Source organism: Ornithodoros turicata, chromosome 5 (assembly GCF_037126465.1).
Source record: "Ornithodoros turicata isolate Travis chromosome 5, ASM3712646v1, whole genome shotgun sequence".
Taxonomy (NCBI): Eukaryota; Metazoa; Arthropoda; class Arachnida; order Ixodida; family Argasidae; genus Ornithodoros; species Ornithodoros turicata.
The window spans coordinates 60,878,114-60,904,402 of NC_088205.1; the positions used below are offsets into that span (position 1 = coordinate 60,878,114).

The window sequence follows — 26,289 nt, forward strand, 5'->3', positions numbered from 1 at the left end:
AAATTCCCTAATTAAAAATTTTATTAAAGAATTTCAGGTAATTATAGACATCTGGTAGTTACATACTCTCTTCCAGAGGCTGTCTGCCCGGCCGTAGAACTCAACTGCGAAAACAACATCTATATGCTGCTCTCATAGCTTTTTTTATAAATATTCTGGTCAGCCTTAAGTGACACACCCTGTATATAGGTCCAAGTAAATGCAGTTCTTAAAACTCTCCTCTAGAGGACCTCTATAAATAGACATGAAATAAGAGACTCAGAGATATCAGACTGTAAAATAATTTCAATGTATTCAATAAATTGTTCATAGAGTCACTCACAATATAACTTCATTCAGAAAGGCACCAACGCATCAACGAAAGGTGTTCTGGTAGCTTTTACAATGTGTTTCTCTGTGAGGCAGTGGCAAAATGTTCATTGGCTCAAATGATGTTGTCCAAGTTCACACACAAATGAAATAATTGAGCTCTGTTCACTTAACACGATTGTTTTCTTGTTTAACAAGTTCCTACAAGTTTATTTTCGACAATGCGTAGCAGCAGCAGGTTTTACCATAATGCTCACATGTGTCCTTGCTACACATATGCTAGTAAAAACTGGGATATTTGCTGGGTAAGGTGCAGCGTTATAATTTTTAAATAAAACGTTATACTGCATTCCGTTTGAATTCAGTTCCGTAGCTTAGAATTCTTGGCAGGATTTACTGTCACGAACTTGTGTTCAAGTATTTACCTAATATGAAGCATTTATATTGTTTATGGTGTATTTCTTTACTGAATCCACTGCCAATTGCGTCATCAGCTTTTATACCCATCTCACTGTCAACCGTATCATAGATATCTTGCCCACACATTTCAGAAACAGTACACAAACTAGTGAAATATGCACTCATTTGAAACACAGGCAATATATTTTTCTGTGATGATTGTGAATTTTGTTTGCTGTGTTGCAATATTGTCACATACAACAAGCACTACCACAAGCAATTTTACAAAAGGTAACAACACATATTTTTTGTACTACAGAGAGCTCATGTGATCTGAGCTTTCTTGCCATGATTATGTGGTAATATTTAAAGTGAGAGATTGCAAATCAGTCTCTTTGTTCCACTACAATTAACGAGACAGTAACTGAGCAGTACTTAGTCAGCTAGAATTTTGAACAGTTCGGCTGGTCTACGGAACACTGCACACTTCAGTCCCATGGAGTCGTCTCCACATAAGCTACCGCTCAATAAATTATGTCCGGGAGATGCAGGAAATTTCTCTTGTAGTCTTCTCGTGTGAACGGCTCTTATTTATCTCATTTTTAGAACTGTTGGTGCTATGTACATCTTAAATACAATGCACAATCTTCGTCAGCCACAGCATCCAGGTGGAACGTGTCTGCATACAAACTTATGCAAATATGATATCATCAAGCCTCTGGTTCAATGATGCCTGCACTGACCTCAAATAGGTATATAGATATTTGGGAGCATAAAAGCAGAAAACTGGTGATGATGAAAGTGTACTGTAGCAGATGAGTATAAAGTATAAACATTTTTACAGCTTTTCAGACAGCACAATTGATGTGCTAAAAAAATTACCGGTCATGCTCAGTGAAATGTACAGTCATAAAAGTGCAATATGTACCCAGGGCACTCTGTTCACAAAGGAATGGTAGTGAGTACAGCTCAAATGTGAACTTTCTAATTATTTCTTAAATGCTACGTTTGCATGAAATATAAATTGTCGCATTGGATATTAGAAATAGGCAGCAAAAAATGATTCCAATGCATCACTTAATTTTTCAGGGTGTCACAGGCTTCTTATGTGTCTTTCAGGTTTCTCTTCTTGAAGCATACAATTCAAATGTTTTGCTACATGATTTGCCACACTCAGATGTAATTCCAATTATTCGTGAGCATATTTGGATGGTATGTAGATTTGATTTTTGTTAAGCACTATTTTTCTCATATGCTGGGTAAAGAAGTCGGATTGTTCTCAAAGAGACTAACAAAATACATGCAACCAGTAATTTTCTGGGATGACAGTGAAAACTTCACTTTTGAATGGTTCTGGCAAGTTAGTCATTGCAAAGTCGCAATAAATTGGCCCCATATACCAAACTGCAATATGTCATGATTTAACAGCATTAAACCAAAAGAAAAAAAAGGTGCCTTGAGAGTGAAGTTTGAATGTTTTTACATTACAAGCTTCGTTCAGTCTACATTTGCTGTGAGACGTTTAATTAGATGTCAAATCCTGTGAATTGACCAGTATATCTGATCAGTCAGCTAAGTTATTGAATTTTTTATGGAAGGGTGACAAATTGCCACAGAAGTCATAACCAAAAAATTGTAAACACATGGTTCCTTTCTCCTACCTGTAGCAAGGTGGGTCCATGCATAGCCATTAGAAACACTCAGAGTGTAGCCATCCTGCATAATTGCAATCACAGATGCAACCACAAATTCACGGCTCTTCTGACAGAGTGAACTCCATAATATAATGAATTTAAGTACTTTCTTCTACTACTTCAATTTGCAGAGAATTGACAGATCTGAAAAATCTCTCCTGTATCTGTAATTTTTCAGGTAATGTGAACTAGCGAAACATGAAATTAACGAAATCTGTGTAATCTCTCCATCAGAAAAAAAAAGAAAAATGGGGAGCATGTATGATTATATTACAGGTAGCTACAATTTGAAAGAATACTAATTTGACATTCACCATCCACACATGTGGCAAAATTAATTAACTTGCATTGTACATAGAATGTGAAAGATCAGTGCAGTATCACAACAAGGCTTGCATCTTGTGCTGAACACTGTTTCATGTTAATACACACACTGTGAGCTGACGTCAACACTGGTTCACACTGAAATATATTAAGGCAATTCTTCGAAAAATATGTTCACGTATAGTACAGATTCAACAGTCATGTTCAGCATTGAGCTCTCACAGCATAACTACGGTATCAGCTTGCTTTCAACAACTCTGGCGTTCCACAATTGTGCCCAACAGTATCACACGCAAGAAACAGGCCATATGAACCTAAGGCCCTTTTTCTGCAGACCCTCTAACAATGGACAGGTTCAGACCTCGCATACGTTCATCAGACAGAAAAGGAATGAATTTGTTCGTTCACATTTGTATAGTTGTTCGCATTACCCAAGCCAGTGCCAGGAGAATTACGTGTACTGTGTGTACGAGTATCATTCTCGTAGAGATGAAGGCTAACGGTCGTCACTCTGACATTGGCTAACAACCAGGAGCAATGTCAAGTCATTGACTACGATTATATTTTTACACGATGGGCCTTAAATGTGTCAAAGCTGAACAAATCGTAACTACCTTAACAGGAAACAGAATTCTGCTAGCATTTTATCTGAAGCAATTTCAAGCATTCCAGTCAAAGACCCAAAGGGTGTCTGCATTGAGTGTGACCCTAAAGCAGGAGTCCTTGTGAACAATGTATGTATAGGTGTCACCATATTTCTTGCAAATGTTTTATGTCTCATATGCAGGAAGCCCTCGGGAATTAGTCAAGAAATAAGGCTCTCAATAGGTAATGCCAATGCGTGTGTGACCGAAGGCAGCTTCTTCCATGGAAATCCGTAGGCGTGTTTATACTTAGTGAACAGGATAAAATTGTGATGCAATTTAGCATGATATCAGTATACTTTTGATGGGCTTTTTTTGTAATCGATAAGAGGGAACAGCGTTCTGGCAGCTTAAACAAGCTTGCGTGCAACCACTTTTTGACTTTCCTGCAATCAGTTTATCTCACTCAAATTTTTCTTCCTTACATTTTGCACTTGGAAATGCATAGCCACGTCTGTGTTTGTGCACGTGTTCTACATCACAGTTAAGAAACAGTTGAGGAAAGGAAACATTTTTATGCAAAAATAACTGAAAATTTGAAATTATACTCTCATTGTCTCTTTGCATCAGAAACAATAACACATTGTCTAAGGAATTGATTCTGAAAAAATTCAGCCCAGAAAGCTTAAAAAATCTCAGAGCCCCACGATTATGAAATTAATTTCATGTAATGCCCAATTCTTGTGTTGGGATAGTTTCAGTATACCATGCACTCTAAAACCAGAAGCAAACCGTATTCCACGCTCGAGGTCGAGGGCTACACAGAAAATACTGTTACTAACCACACCTGGGCCCACTTGCATGAACTTTGAGGAAGTTCCTTAGTGCTGTCCTCAGCAGCTTTTCAAGTGCTCTACGAAAGAGCATTACTAGGGGCAGTATAGCATGTGCCCGAAACACTACTGAAGCTACTGAGGACACCACTGAGGAATTTCTTTGATGCTCATGCAAGCAGACCCTGATATTTTTTAGAGAGAGGGGTGGGCATATGCCTTTTTGTGACCATTAAGATAAGTGCAAGTGTCACAAAAGGGCATATGCCTACCATTTTCAACACATCGGGAGAGAGAGCGATGTCATCCGGAATGATGGCTGGCTGGAAGTGTGTTATGTGGTGAAGTTGTGTTTTATAATCTCAAAACAAAACAAAATTGTTAGACATTTTACTTGATACCTTGCTGTCAAAAGTTTGAAAGGCAAATAGTTAAAATAAAATGACTGTTTGGCACCTGGTCTTGTGATGCAACTTTGCAAAAGCCAAGTTTTGAAGAGCGTGCATCAGTACCATTCCCTCTTAAATTAAATTTAAAAAAAAACTGCAAAGAAGACAGATTTGCAAAAGCCAAGATTATGAGAGCATGCATCAGTACTATTCCTTCTTAAATAAAATTTGAAAACTTCACATTTGTCACTAATTTCACATAGAATAGACTTGTGGTTCAATTTGCAGGAATGTCTTTTGCAACCTCCTGTGGCTACAACTTTTGTGTTTGATAATCACATCATGTTATATCATTAAGAGAACAATCCAAGTGTTTGCAAGGATTCTATGGTATACCTAGGCTCATTCTATAAACAATATAATTCAGAATTATAGTACGGTTATCACACCACCGAAAGTGCTTGCAGTCTTTTTGTCAAACAGGCTCAATCAACTGTCACATCTGATTGTTGAAGTAATTTAACTCTTCCAGACATCATATACAAATGCACATGCACACTGACACACACACACACATACATACATGCTTACAGTGCTTATCTATGTATACCAAATGTAAACCACAGTATTTGAGTGGCATCACATAAAAAATTAGTGACATATATGTTCTGCAGTGTCCACACAGGGGTCACATATGTTCGACCTTGCTTGAGCACATCACATTTTTTCTTTAGTTCGAAGGTACGTAGAGAGCAGCCTCTTTGCTCCATGCTGCATCACTGCTGGGTCCTCTGGCAACGCAACAAGTTCACTTTATATATTAGGAACGACATTTTGCCACACAGTGCAGCCTTCTAAAGAGGTAGAAGATAGATTTAGTTCCATAGCACAAACACGCTTCGTCCTACGGATTTCTAGATACGACTTGCAGCCAGGTTTGGATTGAGCAAGGCTCGGGCAATGCCCACCTGCAAGAGAAAATACCCTGTGGATTACTCGAATAAAATTTTAACACACACTAAACTTAGAACACGAAAGCAATCCACATCGGGTAATTCGATCCAAGCTAATGTGCATGTACAACTGCCGTAAAACTTAACCGTAACGCGCTAGCGCGTGGCCCGCACAGTGACGGCTCTGAGCCCGCGCAGACACCAGCGCTGCAGAACGTTGGCCACAGCGCTGGACGAGGCGGTGTATGTCTCAATAACCCGCTCACGTTCCTATGTCTTGGACGCAATTTCAAACCCAGAGACGTTCCATACGTTCCGCCGCGCTGGCGTCTGCGCAGGCCACGAGCGCGTGCACGTAACGGTTAACTCTGACGGCAGCTGTACACGTGATGCACTGCACACAGCAGCAAATATGTTGGGCAGAAGTTTCGTTTAAAAGTCACTTAATTTTGAGACGGCACCAAAAAAAAAAAAAGAATATGTCAACGCTGGTGACGCACGTCAACGGCGTGTGCGACGGCACTATAGTACAGAGCAAACTTTTCAAACGAGGACAGTACCGAAAGTGCACTCAGCTGCATAGTGCTTCAAGCCCGTCCAGCCGTTTCCACGACTGATCGCTTTTAGCTCTGCTACCTCCCAAGAGTCACTGATGTAACTTGTATACTGAAGATTTTGTAGCATCGCTCTATCAATAGACATCACCCTGTTTGTAAACAAATGACGTCATAGGGTTCGACAGCGCCACCAATTTGGTAGAGTTGAACTACACTCGAAGCTAGGGGCGAACAAGGTCGCGCACGAAAGCCACGGTCTTGAGGGGATTACGATGGTCCCTGAAAGGGACGCGACCTTCGGTCCTACTTTTCTTTCAATAGGAGGCAGCGAACAAGTGCCCATTCGTGGAACCCAGCCCTCCCCTTCCGATTTGTTTCGGCTTCAGTCTGTCTATCATGATGACGTTTCTCGGGTAGAGGTCTATTCAATATGAGTAAAGCCTCTAGCTTTCTGTTGCGAACAATTACCCTTCTCCACAGACCTAGGTCTACAACCTTACGGGGGTCAGTGGTGGAAACAATAAATAAATAAATAAATAAATCAAACGCTGCAGTATAAGCCAATATAAGCGAAACTCAGTGTTCCATAAAAGATACATACGAAGGGCATCTTTCATCCGGATTGGACCAGTTGGGCGGTCAAAACCACAAATTTCCCGTGCCATTTGAATGCCACAATGCAGCGCGAGCAGCAGAACGAGAAGTGTCCGAGCTATTTACCAGGAAGAGAGCAGATGAGAAGGCCCAGCCTAGAACGATGAGTCGTCATCAGTGCCTCTTCATATGCAAGGACAGGTGGTCAGAACGAGAGAAGGACCGCTGGCAAAGCTGGCATTTGAACGGTTTCTGGCCCGTGTGTTTCCGAAAGTGACGCGTCAGCTCGTCCGACCGCGCGAACTTCCACGTGCAGCCCTCCCACGTGCAGGTATAGGGTTTCTCGCCTGCAAGAGGATGTCACATGGTGAGTTAATATGGTCAGTGAATGGGTGGGACAAACGACTTCTAAGCTAAAGAAGGCGTGAGGTCAGTGTAGTTTATTCATATGACGTAACTGGTAAGGGAGTGCCACAGTCACAAGAGGATTTGCTGCCACAACATGTAAGTCCTGACCGTCCAGACCTTCATGCACGTATTCACCGCCCACGTATTGTTACTATAAGTTATTGCACTGCGCGGATACATTTGTACCATACTCAGGTAACTTCCATGTTTCAATATAAATAGTCTTCTAAACAAAAAATGGCAGCGAACGGAAACCGAAACCAAATTTCGGCGGATACCAGACGGTCCCGCCGTTTCGAAGCTAGTGCCCTTTAGTAGGTTGACGATAGGTAAATAAATCCGTTAAACTTCCTGCCTTCATTTCAGCTACTCACATTCTAAGTATGTGAAAACACGTTACCATTGAATATGTGCTAATGCACCAAGAAGTAGTGATTTACACCCTACCTCCCCTACCTCTTACACCCCTCTTACACCCTACACCCCCTAACAGCCCCCCCCCCCAAATGTTCAGTGACACCCCCTAACTTTTTCACCAGTGTACCCCCTACAGGGGGTGCCCTTGCGATTGCAGCTTCAGACACATGTCGGTAATGATATGTTAAGCTGTAATGACGTAACTATAATAATGATCCCCCCCCCCCACACACACATTTTTTCGAACACCCCTCCACGCTTGGCATTCTCGATAAACCACTGCCCAGAAGTGTTCTGTGGCCGTGTGAATTTTAGCTTTTGCTTATTGATTATTATGTCAAGGAAAACGGAGACAGATGGGCATCCCTGTCCTGCCTCTCAGAGGAGGTGATGCTTACGTATTCATTTGATCTCACCCGTTCATAGCCGACCCTAAAATGATCGTCGCCATGATGTTGGTTTGCTTGTAAGGGCTGAAATCAGGCTACGCCTCGCCTTAACAATAATTTTAGTTCAATCGTACTTCATCTGAGAGTGTGGTCGATACTGATACTTTCCCAATCGGACCACGTATAGGGCTGCTGTCCCCCGAGAAGTATTGGAGTGCACCACACAAAAGCTTCCCATGAGGGAAGCAAACCAGGGACTTAATTTTCAGCGCCCCACAAAGTTCTTACAACACCCTCCAAACAACCTGCCAAAGAGGTCAGAAAAGCCACGGGTGTCACACACCCTTGAGATGAGGGTCCAGTGCAAATCCCTGAGGCAAACCAGGGATGCTCCAACAACTTCGTTCACCAAGACGAATCACACAACGGTCATTACTCTTCTAAAACATAAACAACCTTCGTATTGCCGTCGTGTAACACGAGCTTTGACAGAAAAGCAAAAGCTTACCAGTTGGCCCATCGAAAGCGAAACTAAAATAATGGCGTCTGTATTTCTCCACAACCAAATGGAAATACGCGGCAGGCCACCTGCCCACACCTTCTAGTTATCTCAGCACCCCCAATATCGAAACCAGAGGCTCCGTACATCTTCGCAGACGACAAGAGGAGCTCCCGTCTGCGACGCCCGGATTAGCCGGCAGAAAACGAATGTGTTTCGTAAAAGCATACTGCGGCGTTAAGGGCAGCGACATGCATGATGTGATATATACCGCACGATCCTTCCTGTAATGGAATTACTTCTCCGTTAGAAAAGGGGAATGCTGGTTGCGACAGAAATGACAAATAGAGTAGCATGATGGTTCGGCCGCGCTTTGGGCTGCGTCGAATTTGAACAACACGATGAATACGATCCCTGCTGCTGCGGTTCGTAAAGGTGACATTGGAAAGTCTTGGAGAAAGGGAAACAAAAGTCTCGAGTTTCTAGGTGCGAACAGGATGCGCAGTCATCGGTGCGGGATATTACAAAGAATGATGCTCTCTTGGAACTGTTTACCAGATCCACTGCTACATAACATGTACTGCACATTAGAAACTCGGGACGCGTCACTCATGTCGCGCAATTTATTTGACCTCTTTATGAGGGTACGTCTACCAGAGAGCTTGGTGACAAGTTAAGATTACTACAGCGGCTTGATGAGTTCGATAATGTAATAAAATTGTCTTACGATAATTTGCGCAGTAAAACAGTCGCGTTCAGTTGGACCTTCCGTTTCTTTCTGTTTTTTTTTTTTAAATGAACTTTTGTCCTTCGAGAGGAAGTCACGATCCATAAAACAGTCTTCAAACGAAGTCAAGTTGAAGAATTAAGCAAAAGAGAAACGTTCCATGAGGCTCCGCAATAACCATGCAATCTTTCGGGGAAAAAAAACAGTCTGAAGAGAAAATTCGAAAAATGATAAACGCAGCAGTGCTCAATCATCACCTTATCTACGTCAACGTAAAAACTGGCTAATGCGTTCGACTTGCCATAAAATTCCCATAAAATCGAACGAAGGGAAGGGAGCTGGATGCCGCACTTTCACCTTCGAGAGAGCGCGCCCGGAAAGGCGCTCTGGTGCCGCGTTTCTTTTTATTGAGACGTTAACCCGATTTCAAAACGTCGTTCCTCCTTTATTGCTCGGAGCGAAAAATTATGGAGATAATGTATGCGTAAGATGATTGAAACCTGCATCCTCCCCTCACAATTTCGTAAAGGACGAAAAATACAACGTCCAAAGAGGTTTTCTTGCTGGCCAGCTTTTGATGTAATCATCCGAGATGGGATTTTTTTTTTCTTTCTTTTTTTCGTCAGTATATAAGCAGATATTTATCGAAGATCGAAAAGATCTTTGAAAGAGATTTCAAGGGACGATCCGGAGTCGTTGACTGGTCTTGAGATGAGAGTTGTATTCCTCTGTGAAGTACACACAGATGCAATGGGGTTGCTGCACGTGACGTCACCTGCACGGGAGCGCAACAGTCACAAGCAGATTTGCCGCCATTACATAGGTCCTGACCGTTCTGATACACATTGCACCCGCATCTCATGTGAGCTTTCTGAGTTTCTTGTGGAGTATGAATATTATTTGTACAGTGTCCCTGTAATCTTCATATTTTTTCAACGCTATAGAAGCAGTGAGGTGGCTCCCATACTTTCTGAAAGAAATTATCCACTCTTCCAAAGAACGTGTAGTAAGAGGAAAGGAGCTGGGTACCTCGTGACGTAAGCGACCCTCCTGGCAGGGCCGTACACGTGGCTCGTGAAGTAAACCGAAAGAAGGAAGAAAGGCGCAGGAAGCTGGCCGGCGTCACGGCAGGAGATCGGGCCGTCCAAGGATTTGATTACGCAGGGATACACCGCACAGGGATAATATTTTGCGCGATGGTTCCTGATGGATAAGTTGACGAATGGAACAGAATTTTGAGCCACGTTAAATGTCACGTTCATGCTCCTCCAATATTCTTCTAAGCAGCACACGTGCTAAGCGGAAACCGAAACTAAACTTCGCCGGATCTACATCATGGCGACTTCCTCGTGATCTCGAAGCTGCTGCCCCTATGGGGCGCGAAACCAACTGCGTTCACATCCGGTTTCTGTTTTACAGTGACGTAAGCATGGGCTGCTATACTTCTGCGTACGTCCGAGGGCCTACAACCGAGACAAGAGGGATTGAGGACTGTTTTCAGATATGACAAAAAGAAAGAAGTTGTAATATTAATAACCAGCAAGAAAAATCTCGAACCGGTGGCATTCATGTTTAAGCAGAACAAAAACTCGAAGCTGCTGAAACCGAAATCACGTCACGGTGAAATCCTGGATATATAAAATTCAATTATAAAAACTGGCTGCGACTTTTTGTTGGAATAGGCACTAAGTCACGTGGTTTCTCTAAACTTTACCCTCTCTCCTGCGCAGAGGCAACGCCACCTAGATGCAGAAGTCCTGCTTATTGCCTCCTCTCCACCCTTCGCTACGTGGACATATAAAGTCAGAATTCGCCTGCTACTGCGATTCGCCGTTCTGCGAATTCAAGAACTCGCTAATGACAGCAGCTAACTTGGAACCTGTAGACCTGCATCTGTAGACAAAAAGTGCAACACGCCTTCCAGAAAATCAGTTTAGGAAGATATGGGACCGTTTTGCGTTTTAAAGATTTCCCATTTCCGGAGGTTTTTGGATATATAGGGCACAGGTGCATTAAAGGTTTTGCTGTGTTTGAGAATTTGTTGTGTCGTCTCTCCACCCCTGTCTCGGGTTCCTCTCCTTGATATGCACCAGCTTGTCAGCGCTTTGTCTCTTCTATCGATTTCCCATTTAGTACGCAGGGACGTTCAATCACTACTCGCAGACGACGGTGGTTCGTCTCCATGGCTACGACCGCTGAAAGTACGTTTGTGACTGGCTACCCCCGTTAAAAACACGATCCTGATTGGCTGACCCTTGGTTGTTAGGTCGACGAGTAAGCAGGCTTTCTCTATCTGGGTGGTGTTGGCAGAAGCAACCTGTCATTGCGTGTGGCCGTATATTCGCTGCAAAACTTGGAATTCAGGTCCACGTCGATGTAGATGTCTTTGACGTTTACAAGTTGGAACGAAATGTAGGATCCTCTTTAAAGTCTTTTCGCCACTAGAAGGAATATGCCATGCCGTTACTTTCGAATACCCAGCGCCCTGAGAAAGATCCTGCCACACGTATGCCAACAACGCCTGTCTGCTCGTATTTCTCCGGCATTAATTACAACTCACCGCACTATTTGTGTTTCTTTCTTATCGCCCAATCAAAAGTAAGGCCTCCACACCAGCGCGCGTAATCAGTCCGATCAACATCAATTAGAACGCCGAGCGAGTTAATCAGTCGCCATTGGCTCTCCTGTTTTGCATGAAGTTAGCGCTACAACGCGACACGCACCCAACAAGCGTTGCATCGAGGTCGTACCCCTTAGCGACATATCATTCGAAGAGGGGCGGGGACGGCATCGTTTATCACGTTAACCAGGAAGGACGGTGGAACATCGAAAACCACGGTGAAATGAGCCTCAGGCTAAGACTCGCCGGCAGTAGAAGATACATCGCTACGAATATGGGGAAGAAACAATCGGCGTGCGCGAGCGAGTACACGGCTTCATGCAGGCATCCACATCATGATCACAGCGTGATGTGAAGCGCAGCAAACGAACGCGCCGCACATCTAATAAGTATGGCGCAGCAGAAGCAAACTTCCGAGGTAATGTATGCTGGATGGCTTTACTCAACTGGGCACTAAATTCCGCCGCGCTCGCTACGATAAACGCGGCACCCTCTCCGGTGGGTGCCGCTATACGAGCATGTGAAAAATGTACTTTTTCTCAGTCACCTTTCTGTGGCGCGCGATTCGGCTGCCAGTTAGTTCGTGTCACTGTCGTGTTGCAGTCCGACGTCCTCTTCGGCAGCACTACGCCGGCTCAGAAGCGCAAACGCACTGCTGCCCTGGTCTGCTTCTTAAAAGACACAAGTCTCATACGTCTTCGACAACTTCCCTGGCATCTATGCAGCTCCTATATTGCTGGCTATGAGCCGAGCCGTTTTGTCCCACACGGCCGCCTCAAGATCGTCACCGCGGAGTGATTTTCTGTTTGGCACCGGTCTACCTAATCTGATCGAAACTCTGTGTGTTGTGCTTCTGCGTCATCCTTGGCCGCCTCAAGACATTCACTGCATAATGAACTACCGTCTGGAACCTCATCTAACCTCATCCTCATCTAATCATCTACCTCATCCCCCTGAGTTAGCCGTGACGTTGCCCGCTACAAGCGTGGCCGAACATGGCGAGCATGCACTTTCACCACCACCACCAGAATGCAATGAGTTATACCTGCGGTATATCGTAAAACTCTATGGTAAAAAATGTCAAACCCGGTAAAAATGTCCTGACGAAGGTGTAATACCAGCCCATACTCATCAGCAGAGCGCGGATTTTCATGCAAATGCATGTGTTATATATTTCTTTTTTTTTTGTTTGTTTGTTTAGATACAGTTTCGTACCTGGACGATGAAAAAACAGTTTTGGTCTTGGTTTGGGACCGACCAGAAAGGTTCTATGGTGCATATAACTGCATGTTGTGGCATATTTCGCATGAAAAGTGCATATTTTGCCATATTTTCAGGTGCGACAGCTTACGTCTTCTTTTTTCGTGGATTGTCTTTGCTGCTTTCGGGACGGCGTTGGGTTGTCTTTCGCAAAAAAATCTTGTCGGAATCGAATATTTTCCACGTTTCGGTGGGGCGAGGTGCGGTGTTCAGCCCGCCCTGGCTGCTCCATACTCCACTACGTGCATGGCTGACGGGCCATACGTCACACTCGCCACATTACCAATTAAAAAGACGGGTGGCGTTTGTATTTTAATCGGCATGATGCAGTGCCGAACTCAAAGTCGCTGCGAAACAAGCCTGAGCATGGGCAACACCAACATACACACGTATGTTCGTGTCTTCCGTGTTGCCCGTGCTCAGGCTTGTATCGTCATGGGTTTCGTCAACCAGCTAGCCTGCGTTTACGCTATTTTATCAATCACGAACGCAAAGCCTTCAGCTCCATGATTTATATCTGTGGCACAAGTATCTTTTGCTGTGTTCTGCAGAACGACTGCGGCTTTATTTTACCGTGTTATCCTTTATGAAATAGGCACTTGGTGCATTGCTTTCGTATCAAGAACAATGAAAACCATTGCTATATTGAGGATTTTGACTGCATCTTTAGAAGATTTTCAGTGCATAGTTCCATGCATATTTCGTCAGTTTTTAGTACATATTCATCCGCGCTCTACTCATCAGCAATGTTGCGTGAAGCGGTGGTTCAACGGGAGTTCTACAGCGGACAATCAACATTTTCTTAAATTTTCTTTCAATGCCTCGTCTGAGATATTTTTCAGTAAGTATGATAAAAAAAATGGGTGATTTCTGTTATTTCCTTTTTACTTCTCATTGGTGGGGATCATGTGCTGAAGGTGACCGGAAAGTTTTGCAAGAAATCGAAAAAGCACTAGCACCTCATTCTGCCAGTTGTTTAGGAAAGGCAATATTCGAAACAAGAAAAAAAAAAGAAGAAGAAGAGAGAAAGAAATGTTAGTGTGATCTCCAAATGTAGTTATTTGATCTACAATGATACACTGCGAGAAAATTCACCCAAAATGCCACCCATGACTGCATCAGGAACGATCGAGATCCACACTCTTAAAAATAAACTTCACCACATAGCACGCTCCTACACTCTTAAAAATGAACTTCACCGCATAGCACGCTCCTAGCCAACCATTATCTCGAATGATATCGTTATCTGCCCTGATTTGTTGAAAACACGGGGCGTACGCCTTTTCTGTGACAATTATGAACAGCATAAGTGTCACAGAAATGGCGTACGCCCCCGTTTTCAACAAATCAGGGCAGACAACGATATCATTCGAGATAATGGTTGGCTAGGAGCGTGCTATGAGGTGAAGTTCATTTTTAAGAGTGTAGCCAACCATCATCCCGAATGACAACGTTCTCGCCCCCGATTTGTTGAAAACGAGAGGCGGAGCCTATTTTGTGCCATTATGTACGGCACAAAATAGGCTCCGCCTCTCGTTTTCAACAAATCATGGGCGAGAACGTTGTCATTCGGGATGATGGTTGGCTAGGAGCGTGCTATGTGGTGAAGTTTATTTTTAAGCGTGCACCATTAGTAGTTAAGACAGGACTCATTCCAGGAGCCCCATATGTGACTGACAACATATAGACTACAAGGTGTTATTCATTTTTATCCGCTACCGATTTGTTAAATAAAAAAGCTATGTGAGTAGCGTAGATGTCATTTTTGCAGTTGATTTATACGGCCATGCGGACATTCTCACGATGAGAGTATGCAACTACGAAGACAACTATTTACCTAAAATTCATTAATTACCTCCTTAATTGGAGGATTTCGGGCAAAAGCGAGATAGCAGAACGGGAGACAATCCTCGTAGGAAGCCATTTCGTTTGTAAAAAATTCTGAAACGCGCACGTGCGTTGAAATATCCATCGCCGAACTTTGCTAAGCAAAATGAGCCCAACCGAAACGGCGCCGACCGGGAGCGCAGGGAGGAGCGCTCATTTGGGCCCAGTACTTTGGAGATGATTGGAGTAGGTGCTCATCTGGTGACGTGATCAATCGCTTTGCGGCCCAGGTAAGCCCCCGTCAGCGAAGGTCAAGCGCTCCTGAGGCGCGCTGTTGTGGTTTCGGCTCATTTGCATATGTTTCGCGGCACGCGCTCGTTCCAGGAGTTTCAAAAGATAGAATGACTTTCAACGAGAATCGTCTCCCATTCTGCAATTTCGCTTTTGCCCGAAATTTCCTTAGTTAAATGTCAACTGATGAATTTCATGTAAGTCATCTTGTGTAGTTGTAAGTCATCGTATTTTTCGGTGTATAACGCGCACCCCTAAAAACGGGCCGAATTTGAAAAATGTTCAATGTATACCGCGCACCGGTGCATAACGCGCACCGCAATTGTGCTACAAGCTTCTGTACTGCCACCAGTATACACAATAAACCAATAAATAAACCATATATGCATATGCTATATTTGAAACACATTTAGTCAAATCCGTTAAACTCCGATGCAACAGCGTCGCTGTCATAGTATACTTCAGTCTCCTCTCTGCTTTCTGTTTCACGTCCCTTATTCTCAATCACGTCTTTCTTCTGAAATGAATTCAAGATTATTGACTGCTGAATAGCATCCTTAGGCATCATCATCAACCTTTTATGAACCCCAGTGCCCTTTCCCCGGTTTTGCCAACTGACCCTAAGAGATACGGGAGAAAGCCACAGCACACTCTGGAAGAGGCTAGAATTTGTACGTCGCCGACCTGAAAAGGAACTCTGCAGGAAAATATTTCCGTGTACAACGCGCACCTTCAGATAACGCGCAGGACCTCTTCAGAACATTTTTTTACTGTATAACGCGCGTGTTATACACCGGAAAATACGGTACATAGTGTACTTGAGAGGATGTCCGCCTGGCCGTATAACTCAACTGCAAAAAGCGACATCCCATCCATGCTGCTCTAATAGCTTTTTATACAAAAAATATGTAAAGGACTAAAAAACACGATACCCCGTATAGTGAGGTTTACTTGTTATACTGACCAGTATGTGTCCGCTTGTGCGCTTTCAGGTGGGAACTTTTGGTGTAGACCTTCTGGCAGCCCTCGAAATCGCACTTGTGAACTTTTCGGCGCCGCAAGGACTCTGAGTAGACGTCCGACGTCTGGTGGGCGCTGTTGAGGCCGGGTGAGGACAGGAGTTGCGTGGGCGTCAACGCCAGCGACGGGGAGACGGAGCCTTCACCTTGATTGGGAGGAAGCGATAGCCGCGGACTCAGCAGGGGTCGACCAGCACCGTTCGCGTGAAGCGTTCCGTTCGACGGACTGCTCGGTGGTTGAAGGTGGTTCAGGGCCCTGAAAAGTCATCAAAAGGAAGACTCAGGTCAAGTGGTCTTCTTACATAATGCATGTTACAGGAAGGAGGAAACATGGGGTGTGTACTGTTTGTGGCCGAAGTTCACGGTTGATTCGACGGGTTTGATATATTGGCATATTGTGCAAACGGGTGGGGGAAGGAAAACGTCTCGCTTTTCGGTGTGTCATTTGTTACACAGGGAAATCGCTGATCTCTTATATACTGTGGACGTGAACTTGGGGGCTCTTTTGGGCGAGCATCGTCAAGAACATACAGATACATGTAGCGATCGACTATGAGGCAGGAAATTTGCCACTTAATTTGTGGCTCACTATCCCAGGTTGCACTGGTTAATATGAGGCCAAATGTCCTTCATATCACATGAAGTTGGTCAGATATGTCAATACACAAAGTCATAAAGCTCACAATATGAGTCCTGTTCTACCGAATAGTGTAAAGGAAACTAGAGTCAATTGGATATTCGACAAAAAGCAGCGTGTGACGCTGCTACATGATGTTGGACAAGGGACCAGCACCGATGCCATCGTGAACGGTGCCTCAGTGATGTTATTCATCCGGTCTTGTAGCGCCTCTCTTGCATTACAATACAGATCGTAGTCCATGGTCACATGCTCGATACCTGCCAACACAGCACAGTGAGAGCATACCAACGTGTCGGAGTGGCCAAGCCTATGCTAAGAATCACCATCAAGCTAATGTTTCATCATATTTGTCTCTGGCATCTAAGCTTCCAAATGCGTCACTTATAGCCGCAGACCTGAAGCCTCTCTTGCACATAATGGGACCGCGTATCTGTAGCAGCTGCAGCAAAGGCAAACGTAAAATGACTAATTATTCGGATTTTAACCCCGCACACCCAAGATCAGCACGCGGTTCGGAGCAAGGAATGGTATTAAATGAAAAATATACTCTAATCGTTTCTGTACCGTGAGCTTACCATTGGCATCTCGGACGCAACAAAGAGTGCGAAATCTACAACTGAATATGTCATTCCTGAGGAAGTCTGAGGAAGGTCTCGATTCAGAGACCGCATATGGATCGCCATTATGTGTCCCAACGAGTGTATTCTCAACAACACAAGAATCCCAAACATTCAACATTTACTCGCAAACATATTCGCAATCGCCTCCAGCCACACTGGAGAGAAAGAGCAAAAGGAAAACCGCGGACACCCGCACCAATAGCACCAAGCCGTCGTGCCATGATCCCCGAAGACGGCATCCACCTTCCACCTGCTGCACCCTCGCACCCATTTCCATGCAACATATCTCACACACGGTCGTGCCGAACCCATACGGCGCCGCACAAAGCTTTACCCTCCCTTCCCAACACGAAACACAAAAGACCACTATAATGATATCTGCTCGCGGGCTCAATAACGGCGAACTCTTCACCCATCAGGCCCCTGGGGAAGCAAAAGAATGACCACAGCTCCGCTTTTCTTCTTGCCTCGGTACCTCCCAAACCCCATCTGGTGAGGCAGGGCACGATCCATGCAACGCCGTACCTTAATTCAATTAGGGACGATGGAAGAGCAAGAAAACCTTCCACTCCTTTCCAAAGACTCCTGAACCGCACGAAACATCGTGACCCACGGGAAGGCGAATAATACACTGAGTCCTCACTGCCGCATAAACAACTTCCTTAAGTCTTCGGATGACGATCCGTCTTTTTCGCCCGTTGGTGTTGCGGGGGTTTTGTGTTTCTCGGTCTCTCCGGTTCAATACGTGCTTGGAGACTTCGGGGTCGTCCGTTGGGTTAAGGCAGGACGGCAGGGGTCTTGCTGTGCGCTTGATGAGCCGGCATGCCGCTTCGCTGAACTTGCTCGAGTTTCCTAATCGTAGGGCCGAGTGCGAACTGTCATATTCCATCTGGGATCTGGAGGTGTAGATGTTTCGGTGAAATGAAGTGTTGGTTGGAGCTTGGCCATGATGTGTGTCTGGGGAATTTGCGGGTTATGCTGTCGTCGGCTGGGTTCACGAAATGAATGTGATAATACTCACTATGGACGAATCCACTAATTCGCACTTGTATGACAGCACGACGACAATAAATGTGTGAAAAATGCATTGCCACTTCTGTGCGAAGACATTTGGAAAGAAATTTGGACGAAATAAATGTACGAGACCACAAAGACCGCATTTTTTTTTTTGTCCAGAATTATCCTTGTCTTGTTGAGGTTAAGTATAGGATATAGCATAACAGTATAGAAACGATTCAAGCTATAGCAGCGCGATGTCTTACTTCACCTCACCTCCCATACATAGTCACCTGAGTCCAACCCCGGAACAAAACAGTACACTCCAAAACAACGTAACACGCGCAGAGTAAACAAAATGAAAATGGAAGGGGGTACGCTTCTTCATGACAAATTACATGTTCGCTTGTGTTTAGAAAAAAGTTGTTCTCCTCTAATTTTCGACAAATCGCGAAAGGAGAAAAACCTCATTCCGAACGACGGTTTGCTCTGAGCATGTCATGAGCGTGCACTTTTTAATCTACCGTTTAATCTACTCCAATTATTATTATTTAATCCATCGTGTGCGCCTGCGATCCATGCGGCGTCACTTTCGCAATGCTTCCCATGCACAGAGCCCTGTTTCAGGCACCTCCCCTCACCCACAAAGCGAAACGGTCTGTACTTGCGGGCTGCCCCAAACGATCGTCCATTCGGCTTCTGCGATCAGGCGAGTCAGAGACTCCCAGCACTCCCTACCCCTTTCCACACGGAGACACACACACATAACATTCACCCAAAGACCTTACTAAGATCCTCTAAAGTTATCTGATACGCATATACGTATTTTATATGCCTATGCATAGCAGTGGATAGGCCATAGGGTATTCACCCCCCCACCACACACACACACGAAATTCCCAACATTCCCATGTTAACCCCCCTCCCCTTTCTCGTACAACATCACAATCCACAACCGCTCCTGACACATCCTTCCGGGTGACCATACATACATAAAACGAAAACGTATTTTAATTTTACGAGCATGGAGCAAACAGAGCGAACGAGCCAATAAAGAGGGCCTTCCATCATGCTGTAAAACCATGCAGACCGCTGGAGAGTAAAAAAAAAAAAAAAAAGAAGAAAAAACCGTCCGTAGAAATTTTGTTCCAATCATATCCTTCCTTGAAGATCCGGATTCTGGAAGAAATATTGCACATCTTCAAAAGTTTCACTGCGCTCCCGGCGACGTGTTTCTATTAGACTGCGTCCCAGAAGTATTCCTTGTAATTAAGGCACGTACGTATATGAAGAAAAAAAAAAGGTCATGGCTTTCTACTGAGGGTTATCAAGCGCTATGTGGTCGACCGGGCTTCTAATGGTATTAATAGTTTCGCGAGGACACGCAAGATTCTTGCTTCTTCTTCTTTGCAGAGCAAGTTCTACTCAGCTTGAATAAAGAGATAATGTCGATTAACCCCAGATCGGTGTTCACAGGTTGAATAGAAGGAAAGATAAACATGTGTTTGGAAGGCTCAGGTTTATTCAAGTGATAGATATAATGAAAACGATAAACGTTGCAACGGGCACTTTATTAGGGTTAATCCGGATCGCATATTCTTAGGTTCACGCACAGAAAAGGCCAGTGTCAGTAAAATGGTTGCTGATTGGACTACTTTCGTAATATATTTACCACCTGCTCGCATCAGTGGATATGCCACTTGCGCCACCTTTTTGGAAATCTTAGTGTGTTTTTTTTTTCGGGTATTGTATGAATACAGTTGACATAATTTGACATCAATGTTTTTATTCAGTATACCTATAGTCACATAATCGAAAAAGATCCTAGGTGACAGTACCGATGCATAAGGAGATTAAAAGTAAGGAGATCTGCTTCAATTGAATGGTGGCAGTTGCAAAAATGCAACTGAGGTACGCAACTTTGCGTTGCCAGGCTTGTGTTCTGTTTGTCCCATGTTTAACTGCCTCATCCACAACAACTTTACATAAGTAACGAGATCCCAGAGTATAACGCTCTGCTATTTCAGTCTAGCACCTGCAGAGTCCGTGAAACGCCCGGTATTCTCCGATACATTAAAAAGGGTTGAAAATTAGGCGGTTTGGCGATTCATGATTAAAAACGATTAAAACCCCCTGTCCGGGGAGAGAAAAGGACTGGACGACACACTGCACTGACTGACAAACAACTGTTGTCCTTTTCTCTCACCGGCACAGGGGTTTTATCGTTCTTAATCATTCTCCGGTATCTTGAAGAAATATGACTGGACGTGAGCACACATAAGATTGACAGTATCCGCATCCGCACGGTATCCGCGCATTTAAGATCCGCATCCGCAACCACGCTAGTTTGAATGGGCGCGGATATTGAGTATGTCCGCAGTTAAAGAAGACGGCAATGCAAGGGATAGCACACTTCGACACCATTTTGGATTCACTGCGTGCGTGTTCTCAATCACAGCTCCTCATGGGGGACGTGTGCAGTGATCAGAATGCCCATATTTGCGGATAAAATGCGCATATCCAGAACGGGCGCGGTTTCAGAACATTTTATTTCTATCCGCAAACCAGAATGTATAGCGCCGCTACCACGTCTATCCGCGGATATAGCCGCGCACACCTCTAAACACGACTCCTATAAGAGCCAACTCTAGGTCTAAAAAAACACTTAGATACTTACTACACTTTTTCTAACTATGTGTTTGTAACGGCGCGTGCATCCGTACAGTGTGGCATGGCATCGTCACATTATGCCGTTAGCCAGCAGGTCCTGCGCGACAATGTTGTATGCAAACTGTCTTGAATATAACTAAACAAAACTATATAATTTTGCTGTCAATATACACATGGCCCGCGAATATGGACCAAGGAAGTGGGCGGTCCTCCCAATCATTAGGTACGATTTGAACAGTAATCCGGGGTCAGTTCGCTGACTCCTCATCTTGCAAAACAGGAACAGCTGAACGCAAACGCTACTAAAGAAAGAAAGTCGTCCACTACTTGGCATCTATGGTACTCTTTTAGAGTTCGCTCTATTATGGTCAGCCACCCAACGGCACTGCTCTCCGTGCAGGGATGAAATGCAGAAATGAACTGGAAGATAGAGAACCAGCATATATAGTGACGAATGACCCAGACCCATTCAACACTTATGGCAGGTCAAATCTCGTTCCCCCTGTTTTCTTATTTATGTCCGCCTGGCAGAGTGGCAGGACTTGAGAATAAAGTTTCCGCTTTTCGTGGGTTTCTTCTGGTTTGCAGCAATGCTTAGCTCGTGAGGGAAGGCGCCCAAAGACACAGCGGGAGACCTTTCGACCTCAAAGGCCGCCCCTTCCAGAAAGGCGAGCCTTTAGGAATGTGAAAACACAGTATATATATATATATATATATGTATAACGCCACACGGAAAAATAGTGGAAAGATAAAAGAATATGGTTCTTATTTCGTGCCGAGACAGATACGCGAAGCGCGAAATTTCAGTTTGGTGCCGGGTTATGCAAGCTTATCTGCGTGTCATGCGTCGAGGAAAAGCGATGTCGTCTCTTTTGTGGGTGGCGTGGATGGTGTCTGAATAGTATAAGGTCAAACAAAAATATGTGCGCCCAGAATAGGAAAAGCCAGCCTATAGTGAAAGGCGGGTACCCGAGAAATTTTCAACTTGGAAGATTACGGGGGGGGGGGATATGTTTATTAAGAAAAAGGAAAGGTTAGCCAGATTACGGGCTTGAGGTGGCGGCAATGTGCAAATGAGAATAAACGTAAAAGGTGAAAGGCCTTCTTAAAATCCTGTAGTTTGGAGCCTCTGTAAAAGATATCTCAGGTGCAGGGTGAGTATGCCTCTACCTATTATACCTCGTTAACAACTACATCAACTTTATTTTGGTGACGATGATTTGGGTGTTTCATCACCACAAGCGATATTCTATTCCGTTGCTAGCGGTAATTCCACCTCTACATGTTGCTGGTTGTGTCCGTGATCATATTTATGCGACCTTTTGTAAGGTTTTGTGCGTTAAACCTAATGGCCACGCCAAACCTGAAGGTGTAAATCAGCTACTCGGGAAATCTCCGACCCGCCATCGCATATTCCGCGAAGACAACCCTTCCTAAGCGGAATACCGTCTGGCAGGCTGAATACTCTCATGGTAGACAGAACGTCTAAATTTATTATCGTCATCCCGATCTTCCGTGCAACCGCTCATTACTGCGCAACTTTCACCTTCCAAACGCAACCTGCACGCGAACCTAACCACAATAAAGCCTGACGTCTGTAGAGGTCCAAACTGAGACCTGCCATGCCAACGACCTTCTTCTCAGTCCTATACGATCTAATCCACGCAAGCCCGCTACGCCCTTATCATTCTGTGCGCCTTGTCATTATATGCGTTACGACCCCAACCCGTATAGCGCAGCGTTCCTTCCATGCAGCCATACCATCCAGAAGTCACAGGAGGGAGCAAACTGGGCAGGTCAACAGGCACGTACCTCGGTCCCGCATTAATGACTGGCGTCGGCGGGATGCCCAAAGACGTCTGGCAACACTCTGTAGAACGGTAGCAGTAGCCGTGTGGTTGTCACAATAGGGTCGTTAGGCATAAATAACCATGCCTGGCGCTCGTCTCTGCGCTGGGTGTTGGTTCCCACGATTACTGTTGTGGGTGATGGTCGGAATGGAGGCCTCAATGGGACACTGAATATGAAGAATATGAAGTGTGTGATAGCTGGTGTGATGCCGTACGGAGGCTGCAGCTGAGATATGCACGCGTGGGGCTATGGTTATGCAAAGAGTCGTGTCTCATTTGAACCGCCCTATGGTGATAGTGCCATGACCGCTGAGCAAGTGACGGTTGGAGGTGACTATGCCATCGTGTACAACGACCTGATAATTACTGTAAAGTTGTTGTTTTTGTTCTGTCCAGGATGTTAACCGAAAGGTTTTTCGTTTTGGTTCAAAGAAAACGGTTCAGTTCCGGTTCAACGCCGGAGTAAAAAAAACGGTTCGAAGCCGGTTCGAACCGGTTCAGTTTCACATGGTCTAAGGAGAATTGATTGAAATAATCCCATTTAATCTTTCCAACAGAAAGAGAAATAAGGAGAGAGGTTAGCAGGTCCTATACCACGTGACTGAGAGACAAAAACAAGGAGCCCGTCTTGCGCTCTGGCAGATTGTTGTAATGTGAGGTTTCTGGAGTTTCCTACCCAAACACCGATGGATGTCATGTATTGTGCACTTGAGGTCTTGCGTTACGTACCCTTGAGGGCAAAATAGTTGAATTTTCCCTTTGAACCGAAAACATATTTTCGGTTTCGCTCCGGAGCATAAAATTTTGTTTCGGTTTTCGTTCCGTTCCCGTTCGCCCCAAAATAACGTTTTTTTTTTTCGGTTTTCGGTTCGCACCGGAACCCTGGTTCTGTCAACTGGAACAACACTGGTATTTGCAACTAATAATTATATGCATGTTTGTCTTAATGAGTGATTGATCAATTACTGCTATCAATGAAAGCAGTGATTGTTTTTACGGGGGTATCTAAAGCCAATCTACTGGCGTTAAGGATCTTATCCAATGCAACTGTGTTTTCGTACGAACGAATCAATACAGTCGCAAGAATATGCAGGGCCCTTCTCGAGAAGCATATCCTGTGCGGTGCCGGTGTGCAAACAGCGAACCTCCAGAAGAATGCAACATTGTGAATTGTGCCAACGAAGGCGTACTACGGCAACAGTTTGACTTAACAATAATGACGGCGGGAATTGTGCAGCAAGCACAAAACTCTAGCACAATGCCACATGGACACTAAACAAAATCATGGAATTTCAGTACCCGAGATCCGTTGCCAAAGGCAAAAAAGGCATCACCGCCGAGTAACGATTTCCTACGGAGGAAGTACCGCATAGATATGAGGCTCTCTTGGTCCAGGCAATCCATACAGATGCCAACCAAGCGCAAGTTAATGACAATACAATCGACCTCATCCGAAATCGATAACCGCATACAGGGCTAGGAGGACACAGTGGGAGATATTTCGACCTCCTCTTGAAAGCAGCCAGACGATGTGTCGACGACGACATAAACGGTACGGTGGTTGGCAGACGACTGTCTCGTGGGATATCTGCATGCCTCACACATGAAGCAGTAATAATTTCATTTTTGCGTTTAATTAATTTTATATGCCCACAGACGGCCCTACAGTCATAACTAATAACTAGGTGTACACGTTTTGTTTGACTCAAAATGGAATGCGCATGACATCTTCAGTTGTCCTCGGAAGCTCTTAGAAGGCTTGGTTGCATGAAGTGTGCTCCGAAATTGGTTTCTGTGGACACAGGGATTTTAGCACACCTTCGTTCGAATTGATGCCACATTTCGACAAAGATGTTAAAACACCTGAATCAGTTGAAACCTATATTAAGCGCTCTTGACCGCATAGTACACTGTATGCAGATCAGCACCCTGGGTGATATCACTCTGCAGTCTAAAAACAGAACTTCACCGCATAGCACGTTGTGCGCCAACCACTGCCGCGAATGATATAGGGCCATCGTTTCTGATTCGAAGAGAGAGGGACGCGTACGCCGTTTTGTGGCAATTTATATATATGGAAATTGCCGCAAAAGGGCGTACGCCCCCTCTCTCTTCGAATGAGAAGAGATAACCCTATCATTCTTGGCAATGGTTGGAGCACAGCGTGCTATGCGGTGAAGTTCTGTTTTTAGAGTGTACCTGCTACCTCGACTCTCTGCCACGAATGATAGGGTTACCGCTTCTGATTCAGTGAGCGAGGGGGGCGTACGCCTTTTCGTAGCAATTTGGATATATGATAATTGCTTTAACCACCCCCTTTACACTCTTTATCAGACGCCATGTTGACCTACACTCTAAAAACAGAACTTCACCGCATAGCACACTGCACACCAACCGTTGCCACGAATGATAGCGTTATCGCTTGTGATTCGAAGAGAGAGGGGGGCGTACGCCTTTTTGTGGCAATTTCGATATATGAAAATTTCCACAAAGAGGCGTACGCCTCCCTCTGTCTTCCAATCACAAGCGATAACCCTATCATTTGTGGCAATGATTGGCGCACAGTGTGCTATGCGGTGAAGTTCTGTATTTAGAGTGTAGGTGGTAACTATAGAAGTTACCCCCTTTTCACACCCTTTTTTTCTTAGAGTGTAGGTTACGGCACATATGCCGCCAACAGAGTTAGCAGTCACTTGTGCAGTATTTGTCTTAGTGTACAACGGTAACTCAGTTACTATTTTTGCAGTCTAACTGTAACTGTGACTCAGTATCCTTATTTTTCTTCTTTTTCTCTCTCTCTCTCTCTCTCTTTTTTTTTTTTTTTTCGTAACTTACCCATGCCTGAGGAGGCGGGCTCTCGAATGGGTTAAATACTTGTATCTAAGAGCCCACGAATGGATCAATATACGATATTCGTCATATTTCACTTTTGCAGAAACCTCTTGGTTACGCAGCACGCATCATTTAAATATCGTGCCTCACGTAATGTGTTTAAATGCAGCTTTTCTCCCCTTCTTGCTGAATTGCTTGCTTTTCCACTGACTGAAGTACTTGGTTCCCCCCTGATTGTTGAATGGAACACCACCCCTGGCTCCGCTATAGGGAACTTCACTTCATACAATGCATATGTCTGCTCCTTCCATAGCCTTCGAGTCTTCAGTATGCATAAGTATAAATAAAATAAATAAACTGACATGATACCATTTTTTGTTGTTTTTTTTACTTTGTCGCGCAAAAATCAAACAAAAATGTGCTTAAATTGTAGGTATTGTTGGTATCAGGAAAATGTCGCCGACAGAAAATTATAGATTTGATGAGAGAAAATCTTATTGTCACATCCCTGGAGTGGGATTAAAGATACAGGGTAGACGCATGGCTGAGCAGAAAAGTCGTAGCACGACACCGTCGCGTAGAAGATGT

General features: G+C 44.4%; 1 protein-coding gene across 4 annotated transcripts in view; it reads right to left on the reverse strand.

The window, feature by feature from the left end:
• Positions 1-273: 273 nt before the first annotated feature.
• The window catches only part of LOC135394538 (Krueppel-like factor 12), a 334,317-nt gene continuing 308,301 nt past the window's right edge, over positions 274-26,289 (reverse strand). For all 4 annotated transcript variants that reach the window (XM_064625320.1, XM_064625321.1, XM_064625322.1 and 1 more), the window contains 3 exons: positions 16,039-16,349; positions 6,763-6,983; positions 274-5,500 (listed from right to left, as the gene is read on the reverse strand). In XM_064625320.1, the coding sequence (XP_064481390.1) occupies positions 6,811-6,983; positions 16,039-16,349 (484 nt within the window). In that variant the 3' untranslated portion in view covers positions 274-5,500; positions 6,763-6,810. The remainder of the gene's footprint in view (positions 5,501-6,762; positions 6,984-16,038; positions 16,350-26,289) is intronic.